The sequence below is a fragment of the Chinchilla lanigera genome, unplaced genomic scaffold (genome assembly GCF_000276665.1).
Source record: "Chinchilla lanigera isolate Chin_1 unplaced genomic scaffold, ChiLan1.0 scaffold00009, whole genome shotgun sequence".
NCBI lineage: Eukaryota > Metazoa > Chordata > Mammalia > Rodentia > Chinchillidae > Chinchilla > Chinchilla lanigera.
In genome coordinates, this window is record NW_004955410.1 from 33462450 (window position 1) to 33482567 (window position 20118).

Here is a 20118-nt window from a genome sequence, read left to right on the forward strand (position 1 = left end):
TTAACCAGTTTTCTCAAGACTATTTATTGAAGGATATTTTTCTGCATTTCATTTGGAATATTATCTTTATCATATGCTATATTTTTATACATTATACCCTTCATACCAAAACATGTTTTTAGAATTTCAAATTTCTGGCATGGGCACTTGGTCACTAATGAAAGGGCTGCATCATCATTGGCTTGACCATATGGGAGAAGGGTGGGTAAGGACACTACAAATTAGAGCTGCTATCACAGTAATTGGGGCACCTGAATTTTACCTAAACCTGTAATTAATTCTTTATATAGTGCGTATATCAAACATGAAGCCTTTAAGAAAAATATTGTTATGTTTGGGATTGTTACTAAGTGTCAGAAATGCTACAAATCTTTTAAAATTAATGTAGGTGCTTTTTAAAGTTCCACAAAGCAAGTATGGCTAGTTCATGCATGATGGACAACTATCAGCAACAATGCTGTAATTCTAATTCACTCTGAATAATCTATTAAACACACATTCTGAGAAAAACAGTATTTAAGGTAACTTCTCCCCTGAGCAAGAGCAGTGTTACGATTAATGTTAAAAATCAATGACTGGGGGCTCTGTATCTGTCAGTGCTTAATAGAGAAACAGTTTTAATGTAAGATATACACGTGTAAGAATTTACAAGATTGGTTTACAATGGCTGCCCGCAGACAGGTATGGAAAAGTGCAAAGGGGTGTCTGTGTGCTGGAGATCCAAAGGATCCAGTCAAGAGCCTATAGCTCACTGCAGTGTATGGTACAAGTAGGAATCAGGAGTCTGAATAGTCTGTGCTAGAAGGGTTAAGAGGCTGTGCTGGAAGCCAGGTGACGGTGTCAAAGGGGAAGGTGAAGACTAGAGCTCCTCTGAACAAGAGAGCCTTCCTTCCTCGTTTTCCCTTTCATACCATTCAGGAAGCGAGCCTATTGGTTGCCGTCACTCACACCCAGTAAATCTAGGCAAGTCTTCAGTAAATCCTTTTAGCTACCCCCAGAACTATGCTGATACAATTTAGTTGGGCAATTCTTACTCAGACTGACACAATCAGTTAACTAGCACAGGTTCTGTTAGTCAGTATGAGACTTTAAATTTCCAGTGAAGAGTTTTTAAAGATATTTTGTAGAATATTTTGTTATTTTTATCTCTTTGCTATAATTCCTGTCTTGAAATCTCTTTCCCATTAAAACCCATTACTGGTCTTTCTTACCATTGTTTCCTAAGAGGATATTGCTTTTGATGCTTTTACTGAGCTGTCCTAGGATCCCCAGGGCATGTGGTTTTCCTAATTACAGTAAGCATAAACTCACTCTGCTCAACCACAGGTGTGTTCCTATTAGTCTCTGCCTGGAGAACATTAACACAATTATGGCAACTTTTCTTTTTTTTGAGATAAGGTCTCTCGCTATGTAGCTCAGGCTGGCCTTGAACTCGGTGATCTTTCTGCCTCAGCCTCTCAAGTGCTGAGATTACAGGTGTGTGCCATCATTCCTGGCCCAGTAACTTCTAAATAAACTGACAAAAAGTTTAGGTTAGACACAAAAATAAACTGCAATTATTTTATTTTACAAATAGTTGCTTAGAAATGATTTTTTATATATTTAAGTAATAATTTATTTATATATAAAAGCTTATTATCATACCTTCTAATTGGCTATGGGCCACCTCTGTCTGGTTTAGCATATAATCCCCTTTTTCCTGCTGCTGAAATCTGGGGTGCAAGAATCTGCTTGTTTTGCTGCTGTCTGAGGCATACTTCTGGGTCTAGTAAACTGCATTCTGGTAATCCTAAAGGTCTGCCTTCTTCTTTGGTCTCTCAGTACCCCATACCTTTGGTGGCTGGTTCTCATGCACTGGGTTTTTTCAAAACAGTTTTTCAGCTGGTTTTGTTTTAAGGGAATACATGTGCTTAGGCTCCTTCTTAGTAATGTTCTTAAGAGTAGGCTTTGACAACAGTAGAAAATAAGTATTTAAAACAAAAGAAAAAAATTTAAAGCCACCTTCAAAGTTGAAGGTATCTGGAGAATCTTAACTACTGACCAAGAAGATTAGGGAGTCAGGGTAGAGGCACTTGGGGATTTCTAAAGTTCCCTGTAACCAGATAGAAAATGCAAGCTCTTAGCTAAAGAGTGAGTGATGGCAAACACTTATGTTTTATTCTTTAAGCACTAAATGTAAGCACTTCACATATACAGTACCACAGCATCACAACTCCTCTGTGCCAACCGACAGAGGAACCTCTTTTAGCCGCCATAAACTATCAGATCATGGCTGTTCCTGCTTTATGTCTCAGGCAAATAACTGCAGTACAGCGATATAAACAATGATCTTCTAGGTTTCTTAACTGCTAAAAACAGTTGTCAGGACTACACCAGATGCTAACGATAGGTCTTCACAGGCCAATTTTAAAGTGCATATTAGAGGACAATAAATCCTGCAGAAGCTTCAGCCTCTTTAACATCATAGGTTAACAGTTTTACAATTTATAAACATTAAATTAATAGGAAACAATATTGAAAAATGCCCTAAGAGGCACTTAGTTTCTCATAGGCTTCTTCGATGAACACTGCCAAGTTCTTCATCTGGGATGAATTATGAAGAACATCCAAGTCTTTTAGAAGAACATTCTGGTTGGGAATTAGCATCAGAATTTCTTTCTGTGGGTAAGATTATGTCATTAGTTTTTAATATTTTATTATGAAAAATGTCAAATGTCTGATACTTAGAGAGAACAGTATAACAAGTACCCATCACCCAAGTTCACTAATTATCAATAGTTATTCCTCTTTCAAGGCTATCTTTCCCTCTCTCCGTTGGAGCATTACCGATGGGAAAATTTTAAATTACTTTCTGAGAAAACATGAAGACATTCCACTGCTATAAACATTTATACTATGGTATTTATTGCGGTCCTCTGAAGAAAGATAAATTACTCGCTATACTTTATTACAGTGAGTAGTACTACAAAGATAAATTACTCACTATAGTTTACCACAAATATGATAATGCTTTATAAAGAATTATGCACTGTTAGAAGCATAAACAAAATCAATTGTCAAAATTTTCTTGCAGAAATGTATCCTACAGTTATGACTACGTAGATATATTAATATATGTACACATGTGTATGTGTATGTCCCCCTAGGATTTTTTCTGCCCGCCCCCCAGACATCTGTAATACATTTATTTATATCCACTAGTAATTTACAAATTGTATTATGGCACATCCATACAAAGGAATGTAATATAACTACTGACAAGGATGAGAGATCTACATGAACCGACAAAGAAAGATATTCAACTTATATAGTCAAATGAGAAAAGGAATCAACAGCTTATATTAGAATTAGAGTGGTTTAAAGAAGTAGGGTATGATTTATATATATTACTTTATAACAGGTGATGCAATCAGTATGGTAGATAGGTACTTGCCTGCAGTGTGGGTGTTTTCAGGCTGTTCTGAGAAAGCTCTGGGAGAGAAAGTATGCTACGTCCATCCATCTGGAGCATCTAAAGAGAAACAAACCTAGAGATTATTTCAAAAGGTTGATTTTGCTGATCTTGTATTTGAAAACTGTTTCATTAAAATTTAAGCATTAAAAAATATCCAAATTCTGGAAGGGGTAAGGAGGGAGAAGGGGAAGGGGACATAAAAGAATTAAGATGTGTTATGCACCAACTTGCAATAGATGTAATTATTATGTACTACAAACATGTATTAATAAAATTTTTAAAGTTACATCCAAATTCTAGCAATACACTTTTAAACAATTACCTCTTTTGCCTTTTCCTCCTCTTCCTCTATCTCATGTTCCAGAATTTCAATTTTGCTTTTTAGACTTTGAATATTCCCAGTCACTGACTCTGCAGTCTGTACTATTTTATCTATTTCTTCCTAAATCAGAAAGAAAATACAAAATTTTAAATATATAATATGATATTAAACCCTAATAGATTTATTTATAAAACACTTTGTGTACTAAAAACTTTTGAAAGAAAATACTGATTTTTGTTTTTCTTTCAAAAGTCAGACTTCTTAGAAAACTGCCTTGCCAACTAATAATGCATTATAAGGAAACTAATAGCAGATTAAGGAGAACCTTCCCTTAAAAGCTCACCAAAGTTGCTAGTATCAGGTATCCTGGGAGACCCAAGTGTGAGTCTTGCAGAGCCCGGTACTGATGACAGCAAGTACAGCAGCCATCCTTCAGTGGCACAGAGCTTCATGTACCAAAGAAACCCTAACGTAATTTCATATAGATAGGAACATTTATTGTCTTTTTTAATTTGCCAAAATTAAATGCTGGGCATTAGGACTGGAATACTCTAAAAAGCAGGAATGACAGTATCTCACAAAAAATGAATTTACAATATACAGGAGAAGATAAAAAGAAAATGAGAAATTAATGAAATGAATATGAAAATATTAGGGATGTCTTGGGTTGCAGGCCAAGTATAGAATTAGTTAGCATCCAGGTTTCTAAGAGATATGAGACATTGCATGGCTTTCAAATCTAGTCCTAGCAATGCTGGTGGGACCAATGCCACTGAGGATTAGGGACCAAGTGAATAAATCACACAGAAAAGATACACAAAGAACTACTCAATCTTGTTCATCAATATGGTCAATGCTACTTCCACAACACTCTCCAAATGCTGCAAGTAGAACCACTGGTGGCATCTACAGCAGTCCTCTCTTCAAGAAATGTAATACGGTTTCTACATGACAGTTGTTTTGAAAGAGTACCAGCAGGGGCCAGCAACTGCCTATGGGTTGTTTTTGTACAATACAAGAACTATGAATGGCTTTTACATTTTTAAAGGATGGTTAAAAACCAAAACAAAACCATATGCAGATATCTACTAATTAAAAGCTTCAGGTTAATCATGACAGCTAGTGTTATACCCTATCAGGATGCAACAGAATCATGCTCTAAAGTTAGACTGATCAGGTTAGCTTCTCAATGTTCAGCAGTTTGTCTAAGGTTAGAAATAGTAGCATGTATCTTTTTTCACATTTGTAAAATAAGGATATTACAGTTAGACTCTTTAAGTCATTGTGAAGATTAAAGGATATAAAGTGCTTAGACAGAAAGCCCTTAATGCACATTAGCTGCAGTAACAGTAAAAACATGGACAACGATTGTCTCTTCTTACTATACACAGGACAGAACTAAAGTTTTGAAATTCCACAGCATTTAGTGATATTAAAAATATTGACAGTTCAGCTAAAATAATCTGATGAAATAAATAAGATTGCTATTTCACCATCAATATATTAGAAGCCCATCAACTTTAAAGGCTCAAAGTTTGGGCAGTTTTTGCTTTGATTAACAACAGCATAAAAATCTAATGAAAAACCTTGTTCAAGATCTAGTATTTATCACTTGAAGAAGATCACAATTTAAGAAACTTTTTAGTCTCCTCGCGCCCAACTTTCTAGGGATTCCTTGTTCAAGTTTCTTTCTTTTTTTTTTTTTAATTTTAAAGAGAATAGTAAAAAAAAAAAAAAAAGAACAATAGCAAAATACAAACAAACCAAAGCAAGGACATTTGGTTTGAAACCGCATATCATTTTTAATGTCCTTGCTTTGTTTTGTTTGTATCCTTGTTCAAGCTTCACACCTGCAGTAGCGCCAGTCCTTCTTCATTAGCTCTGGCCTGTGCTCTTTCCATTTTCAGCAGACTTGACACATTAGTTAAATATTTCAGCTTTTCGGGAGGCGCTTTCAGGGTTTCAAATAGTTGCAGCAACCTTAGGAACAGAAACAAACAAGATTATTTTGTTCTGAAACTGTCAGTGAGGCATTGGTTGATTAGCTTTGTATGTCTATATGTGTTTTCATGAGAAACTACATTGAATATATCAATATGTAATACAATAAGCATTGTTAATTCCCTACCACTCTGTTTGTAACTCTGTAATGTCTGTACTGATCCTTTGCTATTTTATAAAACGTTGTCGATCTGTTAGTATTTTCCTCCTTTTATTTCTAAAATAAAAAATAAAAATAAAAAATAAAAAGATTATTTTGTTCATTTTTTTTATTATCAATAGTATTACTTTCGAAAAAGTTCTCCCCCCTCCCCTCAACAGTGGCTAACTATAGTAGTTGGAGCCCCTCCTAAAAAGCCCTAATAAATCATCACTTCATCTCTCAATTTTTTACTTCAAATCACAAGGCTGATGCTGTTTACTAAAACAATGTGCTCTATTTTACAATGTAACAATTTACTTATTTATATACATTTTAAAATTAAAATTTCTGTGTATCATCTAAATATGTGTCCCAGACTAATACAGCACATAAGTCTATCACTTGTGGATCATTAGCCAAGAGACAGAACACTAGACTGGGAGTCTTAAATGTAACTCTAAACCATAAAGAATGCAACCAATAAAAACGAATTTCTACACTAATTAATCTAAATGTTTTCCAAGAATACCAAGTTCCCAGAAGTTGAAGGAACTACAATACTAACAGTAAAATGGTTTGCTTTAAAGTAGTAGCAACATAAATGGTATTCAATATTCAAATTAAAAAATCCTCCTACAAATACAGTTGATTAGATCATTACTACAAACGGATCTTTTTTTACCCTCATATCTCCAAGAGCAACAGATTTCTGAGATTTGACTCTTAAATTCTATTAGGACAAAATCAAGGAGGAAAAAGTAAGTTTGATTGCTTCTACTTGATAGCAGCATTTCTGTGTTCTAAAAATTCTACTATAAGTCAAACATTCCTAATGCAAAAAAAATCCAAAGTACTCCAAAATTTGAAACTCTTTGGGTGCTAACATGACACAAGTAGAAAAACCAAAATCATAAAACTTTGACTCATGTACAGTTATTAAAACTATTATATAACATTAAGTCAGACTATGTGTGTAAGGTATGTATGTTGCATAAATAAATTTTATGTCTAGATTTGAGTCCCATTTCTAAGCTTACTCATTATATATATGCAAATACCTGCCCCTCACTTCAATCTCAAATCCCAATCCCTCCTGGCCCCAAGCATTTCAGATATAGATACTCAATGAATACTTAAGATTTAAAAGAATTAAAACAATACTGGGCCCAAGATTTATCTTTCTTGGATCATGTTCAAAATCTTAATTTTATGTGGAAAAAAAAAAAGTAGTACAAACCCTACAAATCATAATTCTCATTAAACTGTGAAGTCAAACTTCAATTATCCAGAAAAATCACCATTAGTCTATCATAGTAAGCACGAACAACCTGTTTGCATAAAGCTTCCTAAGAAGGATAAGTTTTAATTTTTTTAAGTAAAGATTCTAGGGCTGGTGATGTAGCTCAGCAGTACAGTACTTACCTGGCGTATGCAAAGCCCTGAGTAATGTAAGGCCCTGAGTTCAATCCTGAAATTCTACTTTAGTATTCATTAACTCAATTATGTGTAAGAGCCATTTACTGTTCCAAATGTTCTAAATAATCATTAGATTTCCAAGAGTCTCGCAAACTCTATCAAAGATGTGCCTTGAGTATATACTGCTATACTCCATACCAATGCTTAATCACCATTTGTTCCTAAAGCTGTAGGGGCTGAGAGTTTCCAGCAACCTTGTCCATCTGGTCATTGGGGTAGGCGTATGACTCGGTTTTTATTAATCATGCTCATGGGAGAAAGCTTTTGCCACAAAAACCAGTGCAAGGATGGGCACATCACCTACACTGGCCCAATCAGAGACCATCTCCCATAATTTTCCACCTAAAGCTAAGGGGTTAAGAGTCTTCTTTATTCTTTACAAGATTAAAGAGGTATGTATTAATAGGGAGCTGCCTATGTTTACAGTTTTTATTTAGTGTGAACTGATAACAACAAAAAAACCCTAAAAGAATGCTGCCAATATGCAGAGAGAAGCACAGCTAACACTAAAATATGAAAGTTCCTGGGGTTTGGGATGCTAGGTTAAACAAAATGAAATATTTATTTATTGTAGGGCTTTTTATATGCAAAGAACCCAAATATAATTCACTGTAGATTACTTTGTATCACAGAATAAGTGTTTCAAATGTATTTTGAGAAAAATTCCTATAGAAAAATGTATTCAAGTTTCCAATTATGATATAATGGGTCCTAATGCACTCTACTGTATGAGTAGAAATAACAGTATCTTCAGTGTGATTACTTCTGTGATCAAAGTGTGTTGTAAAGGTAAAAATAAGAACAAACAGGTAGCCCTGGAATCTGTATCTCCACAGCTGCTACATGATGAAGAAAAGAGTCACCTATTGCATACTATTTATTCTTTCCTGATGTCTGAAGGTAATCAATATGACAGCAACTATTATGGACTATAATACTCTCATGCACACAGTAAACATGATTACTTGTTCTATGTGAAAAAGAGCTTGGGCTGGGGTGGTGGAACACACCCATAATCCCAATCTCTGGGAGGCTGAGGCAGGAGTTAAGTAAGCCTATCCAATTTAGTGACATTAGAAAGACTTCACCTCGAAATAAAAAATATTAAAAGGGTTAGAGATGCAGCTCGGTATGAAGACTCTGAGCTAAATCTGCAGTAAGCAATAAAAACAAACAAACAAACAAACCTGAATAGCTAGTTTTATTTGTATTAACATTACAAAGTTCAAGACGCCAAGGACATGGAATATCTATGGAGAAAAGTCATTCTTTAACATTAGGCTATTATAGATTTGTAAGAATTTTGCAAGCCTGCTTCTAGTAGTCCTCCTTTAGTCTGTACAACCTTCCTCAACACACTCCTGTCCTGACCCACTATTATGGTTTTGATTTTAAATGTCCCCCAAAGACCATATACTAAAGATTTGGTCCTCAGGCTAACAGCCCTGTTGGAAGGTGGTAGAAACATTGGAAAGTGGGAGAGAGCAGGTCAGAAGAGAGTGCAGGGCCACCCTGCTTATCAGGACCCCTTCTTGTACAGGACCACCCTGTTTGTATAGGACCACCCACAAATCTTGGGGCCAAAACTGTTACCCCAAGATTTGTTTCACTATGTTCAGCACCCAGGCATTCAGAAGCTCCACAGCTGCTATAGGTCTCAGGGAACCTGGCTATTGCTGAAGCTGATGGTACATCTTGGTGCTGTTCATCTAATGCTGGTTTTGGAGGCAGGAAGAATCCAAGAGTTATGGGGTCACTGAGGCTTCCACCCCAATTTCAAAGGAAGGCCTGAAAGCCCAGGCAGTGTGTGGTAGGGCTATAATCCCTCTTTGTTTCCCTTAAACTTTATTTTTAACAATTTGAGGTTAACAGTTCACTACCCTTAACCAATATGATGTTAATCCTATTTTGGACAGGCAGCCTCTGAGAAAGGGATGCATGAAACTGGGAGAAAAACACCAAAGCTATAATGCAGACCCCATGAAGTTAGAAACACCAAGAACACGGAACATCTATGGAGAAAAGTCATAAGCAATGAGTAGTCATAAGCAATGGGTCGTAAGCAAGCCCAAGAAGCGGCCATGTGGACTGCAGCCAGCAAGGCTACAGGGGTGCCTAAACCCTTTGGGGCCCACATAATGCCACCATACAGACTGGATGCCAGACACAAAGCTACAAGATTTAATGTTTCCCCTGCTAGATTTTGTTCTTGCTCTGGCCCAATTCTTTCTTGTTATGCTCCTATGCCTTACTTCTGGAATGGCAATGTTTACTCTGTGCTATTTTATGTTGGACGTATGTAACTAGGTTTTCGATTTCTTTGTTTTCCTTTCTTTTTCTTGTCTTTTTGAAACAGGGTCTCGCTATGCACTTCAGGCTATCCTTGAGCTCACTTTGGAGCCCAGCCTGGTCTCGAACGTGCACTGATCGTCCTGCCTCAGCCTCCCAAGTGCTGGGATTTACACGAGTACACTACCATGCCCAGCTAGTTTTTTGATTTCTTATATAGGCTCTCCGTTAAGTTTCTCTTGGATCTCAGAGGTGACTTGGAATTGAACTACTCAGCAATGCTGCAACTGTTTTTTTGTTTGTTCGTTTTTTTTAAGCCAGGGTCTCACTAGGTAGTGCAGGCTGGCCTCAAGCTCACAGTGATCCTCCTGCCTTAGCCTCCCAAGTGCTGGGATTACAGACATGCGCCACCACATCTCATTGCTGGAACCACTGAGAGTTTGGAAATAGACTGAATGCATTTTTTTATTGTGAGACGGACATGAGTCTTTGGGGGACAGGGGCAAATTGTTATTGTTTGACTTTTAAATGTTCCCCAAAGACTTAAGTCCCCAGATGATGGCACTAATGAGGTGACAGAAACATTGGACACAGGGGCCAGCTGGAGGAAGTAGGTCCTTCAGGCCAAATCCTTTAGGGCCATATCTTGTCCCCAAGCCTTGCTCTTTGCTTCCTAGCTATCACAAGGTAAGCAGCTTTATTCCACCACATGTTTGTGTCATGACAGACCGCCTCACTCTACGGCCAGAGGTCAAGTGGGTCTTGGACTAAAACTTCTCAAACCTCCTTTAGGTCTGGGCCAAGTGGTCTTGGATTAAAACTTCTCAAATCTCCTTTAGGTTGATTTTCTCAGGTATTCTGTCACAACAATGGAGATCTAGCACACCCACCTGTCCCATCCCTCCCTATACTGCTACTAAGGTTAAGAATAATGCTTAAAGAAAAAGTAAACCGAATTTGTGCTCAAATGACTTCCCAGAAATACAGTACTGGGTCATAAACATTTCTAGGCAAACCCAAAACTGAGAGGTAAAACATTCTTTTATGAAAGGAAAATGTTACGTAAATACTAGAAAAACTGGGCATTAAAAATCATGGGCTTTGCTGTGGCTCTAAAAAGCATTTGAAAAGAAACATCCATTAGTGAGTTGCCATGAGATGAACAACAGTAGTACCTTGGAAAATTACACGGCTGCTTGTGCAAATAATGCAATACAAATATGACGAAAGAAAAGCACAAAAATAGGATAAATATCACATTAGTTAAGGGTAGTGAACTGTTAATTTCAACTTGTTAAAAACAAAGTTTAAGGGAAATAAAGTTGAAAATATTTTTGAAATACCAACACTGAATAGTGATTTTCAGATTCTTTTGTGCAAACTCTGACACGTGGGCTATTTCAGTGATACACACAGCAGCAGTTTGGAGAAGAAACAATACATATAAGTTATTCACTTAGAAACAATAATATTTATCTTACACAAACATCTATTTTGGCAAAAAAGGAACAATCAGATTTTAAAAAGAATGATGTTTTAATCATTTTCAATTATATAACTATCTTACCTTTTCTTCAGGCAGTTGAGATGATTCTGAATTTGTTCTTTTTCTTTAGTATTACTCAAAATTGCTCTAAAAAAGAAATTGAGTAAGTATTAGCTTAAAACATGTTACATAATTTGTGTACTTTTTCTTTCTGAATTCTCTCAGGTGTTCTTCCTAGCCAGGTAGACAGAGTTAACTACTTTCCCTTCTATATGAAATGTATTTTAAATAGCAGCACAATAAAAATATTTTAAGATCACATGGATCTGCTGATGGAGTTCAGCTCTAAAACAGCATTCTACCCTTTTTTCTTTATATATCATATAGCATGATAGTTTCCATATTAAGAGTAACTCTGGACTCAATTCTTCCAAAAAAATCCTTACTGACAAGACAAATTAAAATTTTTATACATGGCTGATCTGGCCATAAAGATTTTAGTTCACTGATAGAATCCCATATTTCTAAAATTAAAAGATTTTTTGTTGAAGACTAATGCTATCACAAAACATTAAATATATCTTCTTCTGGAGAAATTTTGTATGTATGTATATACAGGACAGTTAACATAGTTGATCTACTGTCTTCTATTTCTTTGCTGAAAGAAAGTGTTAATGAGTCCTTGATTGATCAATATTACATGTCTCTATTTGTTTTCATGAGAAACCACTTTGAGGATATCAATATGTAATATGATAAGCATTGTTAATTTCCTACCACTTTGTTTGTAACTCTGTATTGTTTGTACTGTTCTTTTGCTATTTTGTAAAAGGTTGTCTGTCTGTTGTCTTCCTCTTTTTATTTTTAAAATAAAATAATATGTATCTTCTTTCTGAAATAGAAAAACTTCTCAAAACATATAGTAATATTTACAGAAATGCCTGTAGGAAACACAATAAATAGGAACCAAAGGATGAAAAAGAAAAATTTTATACTTACATTATCACCGCTTCCATCATAGTTTTCAAATGTTCCTGCATATTCTTTGAAAGAGGTTGCCAGCTTTTTCTCTTGTTGGATGCTATCTTTATGCGTTTTAGATTAGTATGATTTGTTTGTCCTGTTATTGGTGATAGAAGATACTGTGCTTAGTTCAGAAATTTGCATGTTTTTACTTAAAAAGTGGTTTCTTTAATCTAAAAAGTTAATAAAATTATAAAAACAAAATACTAGCAAAGGTTTATAAACTTTTTAATTCATTTGTTATTGCAGAGCTCTAACATGCTAGGTGTTGAATATGAATTTGCTGCTCACCATTATGTTAAGTGAAACAGTACAGACACTGCAATACAAGCTGCGAACAATTTTAGATGAAGAGCCAACCTATAATTATTCAAAGTTTTAGCTGGGAAATGACTTGAACTCCTCAACAGCTTTATAGAGAAGACTGCAATACTGTTTCTACCAAATATTAGATGGCAAGTGGAAAAAAGGCAGACTAATCAAAGCACAAAAACAGACACTCAACATCAGCTATGCTGTGTGTTGTTCTACTCATAAAAAAAAGAGATATATTACTGACTCTTTGAAGGACAGTTTTGGAGAGAAGGGAATTACACATGTACACAGCATTACAAAATAAAGAAGTACTGTATGGAAGTATAAAAACAAAGCCTAGCCTTGGGTGAGCAGAGGTAGGGAATCTTCCCACGAGTAAGTGATGTTTAAGAAAACATGACTACTCCAAATTAATTTAGTCCAAACAGTCTTAGGTAGTGGTTCCAAATTAATCTGCACACAGATAGCACATTGTCTTGAAGGAAAGTACGTAGGTTTCTCTTTACATAATAATTTAGACTGTGAAACACTTTCATTTTCTCTAGTTCCTATCAAGTTAGTAGCATAGAAGACTTCGCCATATTTTGCTAAAAGTACTAAATAAAATTTTAGTTGAAAAATAATAACTGTATCTTTTGAAAATGTGAATGTGGGTATTTAACACTATTTTGTGCAGAACTCATAAAAACAGATGCTGAAAAACTTTTCATGAATATATCTTAAGAAAGATACATACTAGACAAGACATAGAAAAGAAATACCTTCAGAAGATATATGCTTTGGATGGTTTTTACTTCTTTTTATTGTGCTTCTAACCTAAAGGAAAAAACACACACACAGAGAGGGAACTAAGCATCACATAAAATGTATCACTTTTGCAACAGCTTTGTCATGTATTTCAAAGAGTATTCATATACCTTCTGGTAGATAGAAAAATATTATATTGCTACATCTACACAAAATGGTGTATATTTATCACAGGCAGAAAGTATACTAAACTAATTCTTAGATGAGAGTGATACAATTTTATACAGTGTCAAACAGTTCTTTAAATAAATCAATATTCACTTTGCCCATGAAGTAGTGTTATATATTTTACCTACAAAACAAACACAAGCAAAAAGAAAAAAGTTTGGATTAGTTTATTTACTCTTTTGAGGCAAGGAAAAATTAAGGTAAGAATTAATTCTTCCCAAACTATTTTATTTTGTTATTAGAAATCTCCTCTACCAACTGACAGACTCTTCTAACAGATAAATGTGATACAAATTTGTACATTTAATTCCTGACTTTTCATTTAACAGTTTAGCATGCCCTATGACCTCCTCCTCCTCCTCAAAGAAATTTATGATCAATTCTTCGTTTTAGAAATTGAAGTAAACAATTTTTATCTGGGAACTTTAGAAGTCATGTTACAGAAATCTCATACTATAATATGAATTCTATAGTTTATAGTAAAACTGACCCTTGGTCTTCATATACTTCTATGTAATAAACACATGATATTTCTAACTAAGCACTCTAAGTGAAAGATTTGATATTTTCATTACCTCTTTCTCTGACAACTCCACTTCATCAATTTTTCTTTTTGAATTTGTTTTTAATTGTTGAGACTTTTTCTTGAAAGCATCTGCTTCGTTAGGCATCTTGAGCTAAATAGTACAATTATGATGCTTTTAAACAAACTCTGTAAAGATGAACACAGAAAAATGATAAAAACCTCTTACAATGTTTTGTTAAAAAGACTACCTGTAATTGCTCCAAACTCTCTTTTTTAAAAAACTGCAATAAGTGAAAGTTTGGGGATAGTATAATACATTTTAAAAACATTTTAACTTTTTTTTTTTTTTTTTTTTTTTTAAATGAGATAAGGTCTCACTATGTGGTCTAGGCTTGCATTCAACTCACTATGGAGCCCAGGCTGGCCTCAAACTCTTGGCAGTCTTCCTGCCTCAGCCTCTCAAGTGCTGAGACTACAGGAGTGTTCAATCAGCCCTGGCAACATTTTAACATATTTTAAAACAAATTAACTTCGGTTCTCTGCTCAGTATAAGGATAGCTGATTCAATTTCATTCCTCTAATAAGTATGAAGATGAATGAATTTCATTCCTCAAAACAGCTTTCATTTGTATGGCTTTTATTTGTATGGCTTTCACATTTCTTACTTTATGCTCCTCCATATAGTAACATTATCTCCATGTTTAAATCCAAGAAAATAAAAACATAGTGTTTATAGATGTCAGTTTAAAGAGTAGTATTTTCTTAAAGTAATGGGTTTATCACTACTCAATTTATGGTAAAGATAGAAGGAGATAACTTTTAGGGTTATACCATTTTTTTTCAGCACTGGGGATTGAATCTAGGACCTGCACACTGAGCTATATCTCCAACTCTTTTGTTAATTCTTAATTTTGAAACAATCTATGGTATATTGTGGCTACTAATGTGATTGCCATTTGTAGGGATTTAAACGTTAACTGCTCTACGTGCATTTTAAGGAGTACAGAAGTATACTGACTACTTTATCCTACAAATTACAAACCAACACATGAGGATAAGGATTTTAATGACAAAACTTAAGAGTAACTCCTTTCCCCCTTACAGTTCTTTATCATCAAACTCATTCCGATTAAAGGAATAAAGGAATGGATTATGTATTATCGCATTAGACCATAAGGATTACACCTGTGATACATTCCGCACAGTATACAAGGAAGTTTGCATATTTGCATATATATGTGTATACTGTTTTCTTGGCATATATATCCAGATTGTACACAGGTAAGTCATGGTTCCTTCTGTAAACATTTCGAGTTTACTATTTCTTTCTTTCTTTTTTTTTTTTTTGGTTTTTCTCCAGTACCGGGAACCGAACTCACGACCTTGCACTTGCCAGGCAGGCGCTTTTGCCGCTGAGCTAAATCCCCAGCCCCTCGAGTTTACTATTTCAAAAAAAAATTATTTAAAAAATTGGTTGAGAGATCACAAAACAAATACAGGGACTGTTAGATCAGTTATAAAAAGTAATAGAAACCAAAACATCACTTTACTCAGATTCCGAACAATGTGATTCCTCACACCACACTTCATCTATCCTTTGTTACATTGCTAATTCAATTCCCTCACCCTGATTTCCCTTACTTCAAAGCCCATCCACGTAAGTACTTCACTTATTGACCTCTTTTGTAAGAGTTCACATATGCAGCAGTTCATATTGTTTACTAAATAAGAGCGCACAAGTAAAGGGGAAAGTAAGGGCTGAGAGTTAGATTAAACATAGTGTAAATCTGAGCCAGGTATATAATGGTGCATACCTATAATCTCCAGCACTTGGAGGCATGAGGATCACTGCACTTCAAGTCCAGCCTGAGCTACATAGTGAGTTCAAGTCCAGCCTGAACTACACAGCAAGGCTCTGTCTCAGAAAAAAGCAAATTCCTCCTTTTCTTCTTTTTGAAATGGTACTGAGAATTGACCTAGCTCAAATTTAACAATTCTGTCTCAGGCTCAGTTTCCCAGAGAGCTGGGATTACAGCAGTGTGCCATTATGGCCTGCTGCAAATTTGTTCTTGCTATTGTTAGGTAAAGGTAAATTCTAGATGCCCTTGTCTTATGTCTTGGCAGATCCTGCAGCTCAAACAACTGGTAAAAGTGATTCTGTTCCAATTTCCTAGCCAAAAAAGAAGAGACTGGCAGCTTCACCTTCCTCTTGCATGGAAACACTTGCTCTTGGAACCCAGTTACCACCATACAACACGAAGAGGATCTGAAAACCCAGGCAAAAGCCCTATGCGAGCTCTCAGCCAACAGCCAACAACAACTTACCAGTCTGGGACATGTACCTAAGCCAATATGCTATAGTTGACAATGCATGGAAAAAACATGAGCTAGCCTCCCAAGCAAGTCCTTTCCAATCCCAAGTTTGAAACAAAGGAAGTGATTAAAAGATCCACTTCAATACCTATCATATAGCATGCAAACTCTTTAGCACATACAGGCTGGGTGATTTCTTGAACACACCTGGAGTAAATTTGCTTCTCATGCACCCATTATACACTCTACCTGAGCTGTTTTCTTTCCTGTCTCTTAACCTCCCGGATCATGTTCTTCACAAAGCCTCCCTAACCACTATACTTCCTTTCTCTCAGTCTGTGGGTTCTACAGCCTCTCTTATAGGTATAGTTTGCTTCTATGAATCACTTTCTCTTGATATTCTTTATTCAAAAGCATGTAATTCAGTGCTACTCCAAATGTGATTCACAGATTGTTTGGCACAATCCCTTTAAATGTACAAATTGAGAATAATGTTTCGATAGTAACTTGACAAAGTAATCTTCTGTGTCAGATCTAATCATAAATTGGCCTTGTCTTTGTTTTTTTTTTGTTTGTTTGTTTGGTTTTTTTTTTGTTTTTTCTCCGGTACCGGGAACCGAACTCACGACCTTGCGCTTGCCAGGCAGGCGCTTTGCCGCTGAGCTAAATCCCCAGCCCCTTGGCCTTGTCTTTGGAATCTCATTTTTCTGGTAATTAAACATTTTAAAAACAGACTTTTCTCAGCCCACTTTTAGGTTTACAGTGCAACTGAGCATAAGGTTTAGAAAGTTCTCATATACCCCTTGCCCACTCCCACCTATTCTAACTTCCCTCACCATCAATATCCAGGTTGAGATTACAGATGTGCACACCACACCCGGCTCTAATAATTTATGACAAAAGTATCAGTTGTGGCTGATAAACCATTATTCCTATAACTGCTAGGAGAGTTGTAATGTATATTAAAAAGAACAGAAATTTTGTTCCGGCCTAATAACAGTGGGTTGATAAATATGAAAACAATTATTATGTTCAATGTGATAAATGCTGTTTTAAAAAACAAATGAGTGAATGACTATCTCAACTTGCCTTGTGTATATGTGTAGTATACACTATTCAGACAAAACCTTGTTTGAATTACTTTGTAGATTATTTAGCTAAAGGAGAAATAAAGTATTTAAGAGAAATGGGCAAAAGCTGGGTGACTCGAAGGAAAGTCAGCAAGAAGGAAACTGGTGACTTCGGGGCGAGGAAACATGCAGCGAAACTTTTAATGTTTATAAAGAAAGCTGCAACAGTAGTTTGCGGGCGACTATATATTGTACAAACGAGGGGGGCACACCACGTTGTCTTGGTTTTCTCGCCAGCTTGCTGGAACTCGTGGGAATCAAGTACCTCAACCTAGATTCCCGAGTGGACCCAAGAAGAGAACAGGATCATCTAGGGCACACACAGACACTAACTGGTAAGGCTGCTCTTCGTCCTATACTGGCTGAGACAGTGCTTCAGAAATGAGGATAAGGAGGACGGGGGAAACAGGGAGGAATAGCAGTGTACGTGCTTTCATTCCCTCCTGGAAAATCAAACGCTTTAACCTGCAGCCCTGAGTGGCAGAAGCGTCTGGACGTCAGCCATTGCTCCTTGAAAATCACCTCAAATGCACACCACGGAGTTTGCCAAAAACGCGCCGGCCACAAAACTCATGCAACTCACCCAGCAGGTTAGACGCTGTGAAGTCTCACTGACTGAATCTTCTTCAACGTATCTGAGAGCCGAACTCAGACATTCGCGCCTAAACAACCAAAAGCCACGGGGACCGGAAGTACGTGAAGAAAGCCGAAACGCAGGTAGCGAGAGGCGGACCTCCAGCCGGGTCGCTTACGTCCTCAGAAACGCGACCAGGAGAGAGCGATTTGATTGGCTGGAGGGAGGGCGGTGTCTTCCTATGCCGGATTCGTCCAGCTGGTGTTAACGCAGGCGGGCTTGTGGACGTTGTAGTTGTGTAGGACTCTGACTAGTGGATCGGGAAGCTGAATAGTCCAGCTGCCCTACGCTACAGCCGAATCTGACACAGGTCGGCTAGTGAGTAAGACTCTGCACTTAGACGCCCGCCAAGCTTTCCTTTTAATCTTTCCCTACTTCATCTTTTTGCTCTACGTGCTTTGTCTACCCGTTTTTTGTTTTTTTTTTTTTTTGTCCTTTACATTCTTTACCTTCCTGCTGCAACAGGATCCTTCTCACCTTTGCCTTCTAGATGCTCGCCACCACAGACTTCTCATTTTCGACTAAGTCCTTGGGAATTCGGAGGTACAGCTGCAAAGCAGGTGCTTTTAACACCGCAGGGCCCATGTCACTATCTTCTCTGGCCACCCAAGCACCTAGTAGATAGAGGTCGCTCCAGGGCTGCCTCCCTTCTAGCCAGCGCCTCTTGTTATTAGGGTTTTGGCCGGAGACGCGGGACAAACTGTGGGTGGGTTTAAAAGTGAGAGACTAAAAAAAAAAAAAAAAAAAAGTGAGAGACTAGGAAAGACAGGTCTAAAATGACATAAAAGTGTAAATTATCTGTCCTAGTTACTTTCTCGTTGCTGGGACAAAATACCTGACACCCACAAGTTGAGGAAAGATTTATTTTAACTCACAGAGGTTTTAGTCCATAGTCAGCTGGTTCTAAGGCACGGCAGTATGGCGGAGGAGTAACAACTCATGGTGCGGCAGGCAGGAGGCAAGGAGCCTCTTAGCTTTCTTTCCCTCTTTATTCCAGCCAGGCTACAAGTCTATTGGTTGGTGCCACTCATACCCAGGGCGGGTCTTCTATTTTCAGTAAATTCATTCAGCCATACCCAGAACTATGTGAATTGATGAACTAATCCAGTTATCACACACACTTAATCCAGGATCACACATCATCCTGTTTTAATCACTGTAGCTTTGTAATATAATTTGAAATCTGGGATTATGATGGCTCCTTCTTTGCTCTTGTTACCCAATATATAGTGACCTTTGCATCTTCTGATTAGTTTTAGCTTGAAATTCACTTAGGTACGTTAGGTTCAAACAGAAATGGGACTGTTTGGTCTTACAATGGACCAAAGGACACCACCATACAGACACCCACATCCTACAAGAGGCCCAGCTCATCAGGAGCTGACCAGTGGTCCAAGTAGCCCTGGAGTACATCTTTCAAAGGTCACACGATGAACACAGGTGTCTAGTTCTAGCCAACCAAAAGTTTAGTTCCTTGAAGTACAGGATTAGTTGCCTGGAATTTCACTGGAAAATGTTATGAAGAAGAAGCTGATTGCAGAATTTATTTTTCCCTTTTATAAGAGGTCATATTCAATTAGTCTGATTTCAGAAAAATTTCTTAGATCAAAAGGGTCTGATGAGAAACTTTTCATCTTTTTTTCTCAATAATGTACCAAGATTACTAAGAGCAGGGACATTATAAAACTTTGTTATTAAACACTGAAAAAAAAAAAGATTGAAAGATCATTTATCTAGAAATTGGTGATTTGAGCACCAACAATATAAATATTTTTATTAAAAAGTATAAAAATATCTTGCCTCATTTCTACGAAACATAAATAGAAAGTCTCTAAAAATCCAGATTTTATAAACTTTGCTCACAAAATTTTTGTTGAAATGCTGGTGATTTAGATTATCATTTCAAAAAATTTCTTTAAACAAAAAGACACTTGAAACTGAAAAGGATATGGAACAGGGCCCCAACCAGAAATGAAAAGTTAGCATACTTTTTCATCAGAACCAGCTCTTCAGCCCTTTGGGACCTAAGGCA

General features: G+C 36.5%; 1 protein-coding gene across 1 annotated transcript; it reads right to left on the reverse strand.

Moving 5' to 3' along the window:
• Window positions 1-591: 591 nt before the first annotated feature.
• Cenpq (centromere protein Q) lies at window positions 592-18124 on the reverse strand. Its single transcript, XM_005377535.2, has 9 exons — window positions 18036-18124; window positions 14059-14195; window positions 13270-13324; window positions 12170-12290; window positions 11252-11317; window positions 5627-5756; window positions 3777-3896; window positions 3434-3511; window positions 592-2658 (listed from the first exon to the last, which is right to left on the reverse strand). The coding sequence occupies exons 2-9, from the start codon at window positions 14152-14154 to the stop codon at window positions 2527-2529; spliced, it is 798 nt and encodes a 265-aa protein (XP_005377592.1). The 5' UTR covers window positions 14155-14195; window positions 18036-18124; the 3' UTR covers window positions 592-2526.
• Window positions 18125-20118: the final 1994 nt, after the last annotated feature.

Bases quoted from the DNA above. Each gene is read 5' to 3' on its own strand.
- Cenpq (XM_005377535.2), bottom strand. From the start codon at position 14,154: ATGCCTAACGAAGCAGATGCTTTCAAGAAAAAGTCTCAACAATTAAAA. The intron at 5,757-11,251 runs GTAAGATAGTTA...TCTGTTCCTAAG, and splicing joins CTCAACTGCCTGAAGAAAAG to GTTGCTGCAACTATTTGAAA. The intron at 2,659-3,433 runs GCAAGTACCTAT...TCTTACCCACAG, and splicing joins TGAAAACACCCACACTGCAG to AAAGAAATTCTGATGCTAAT.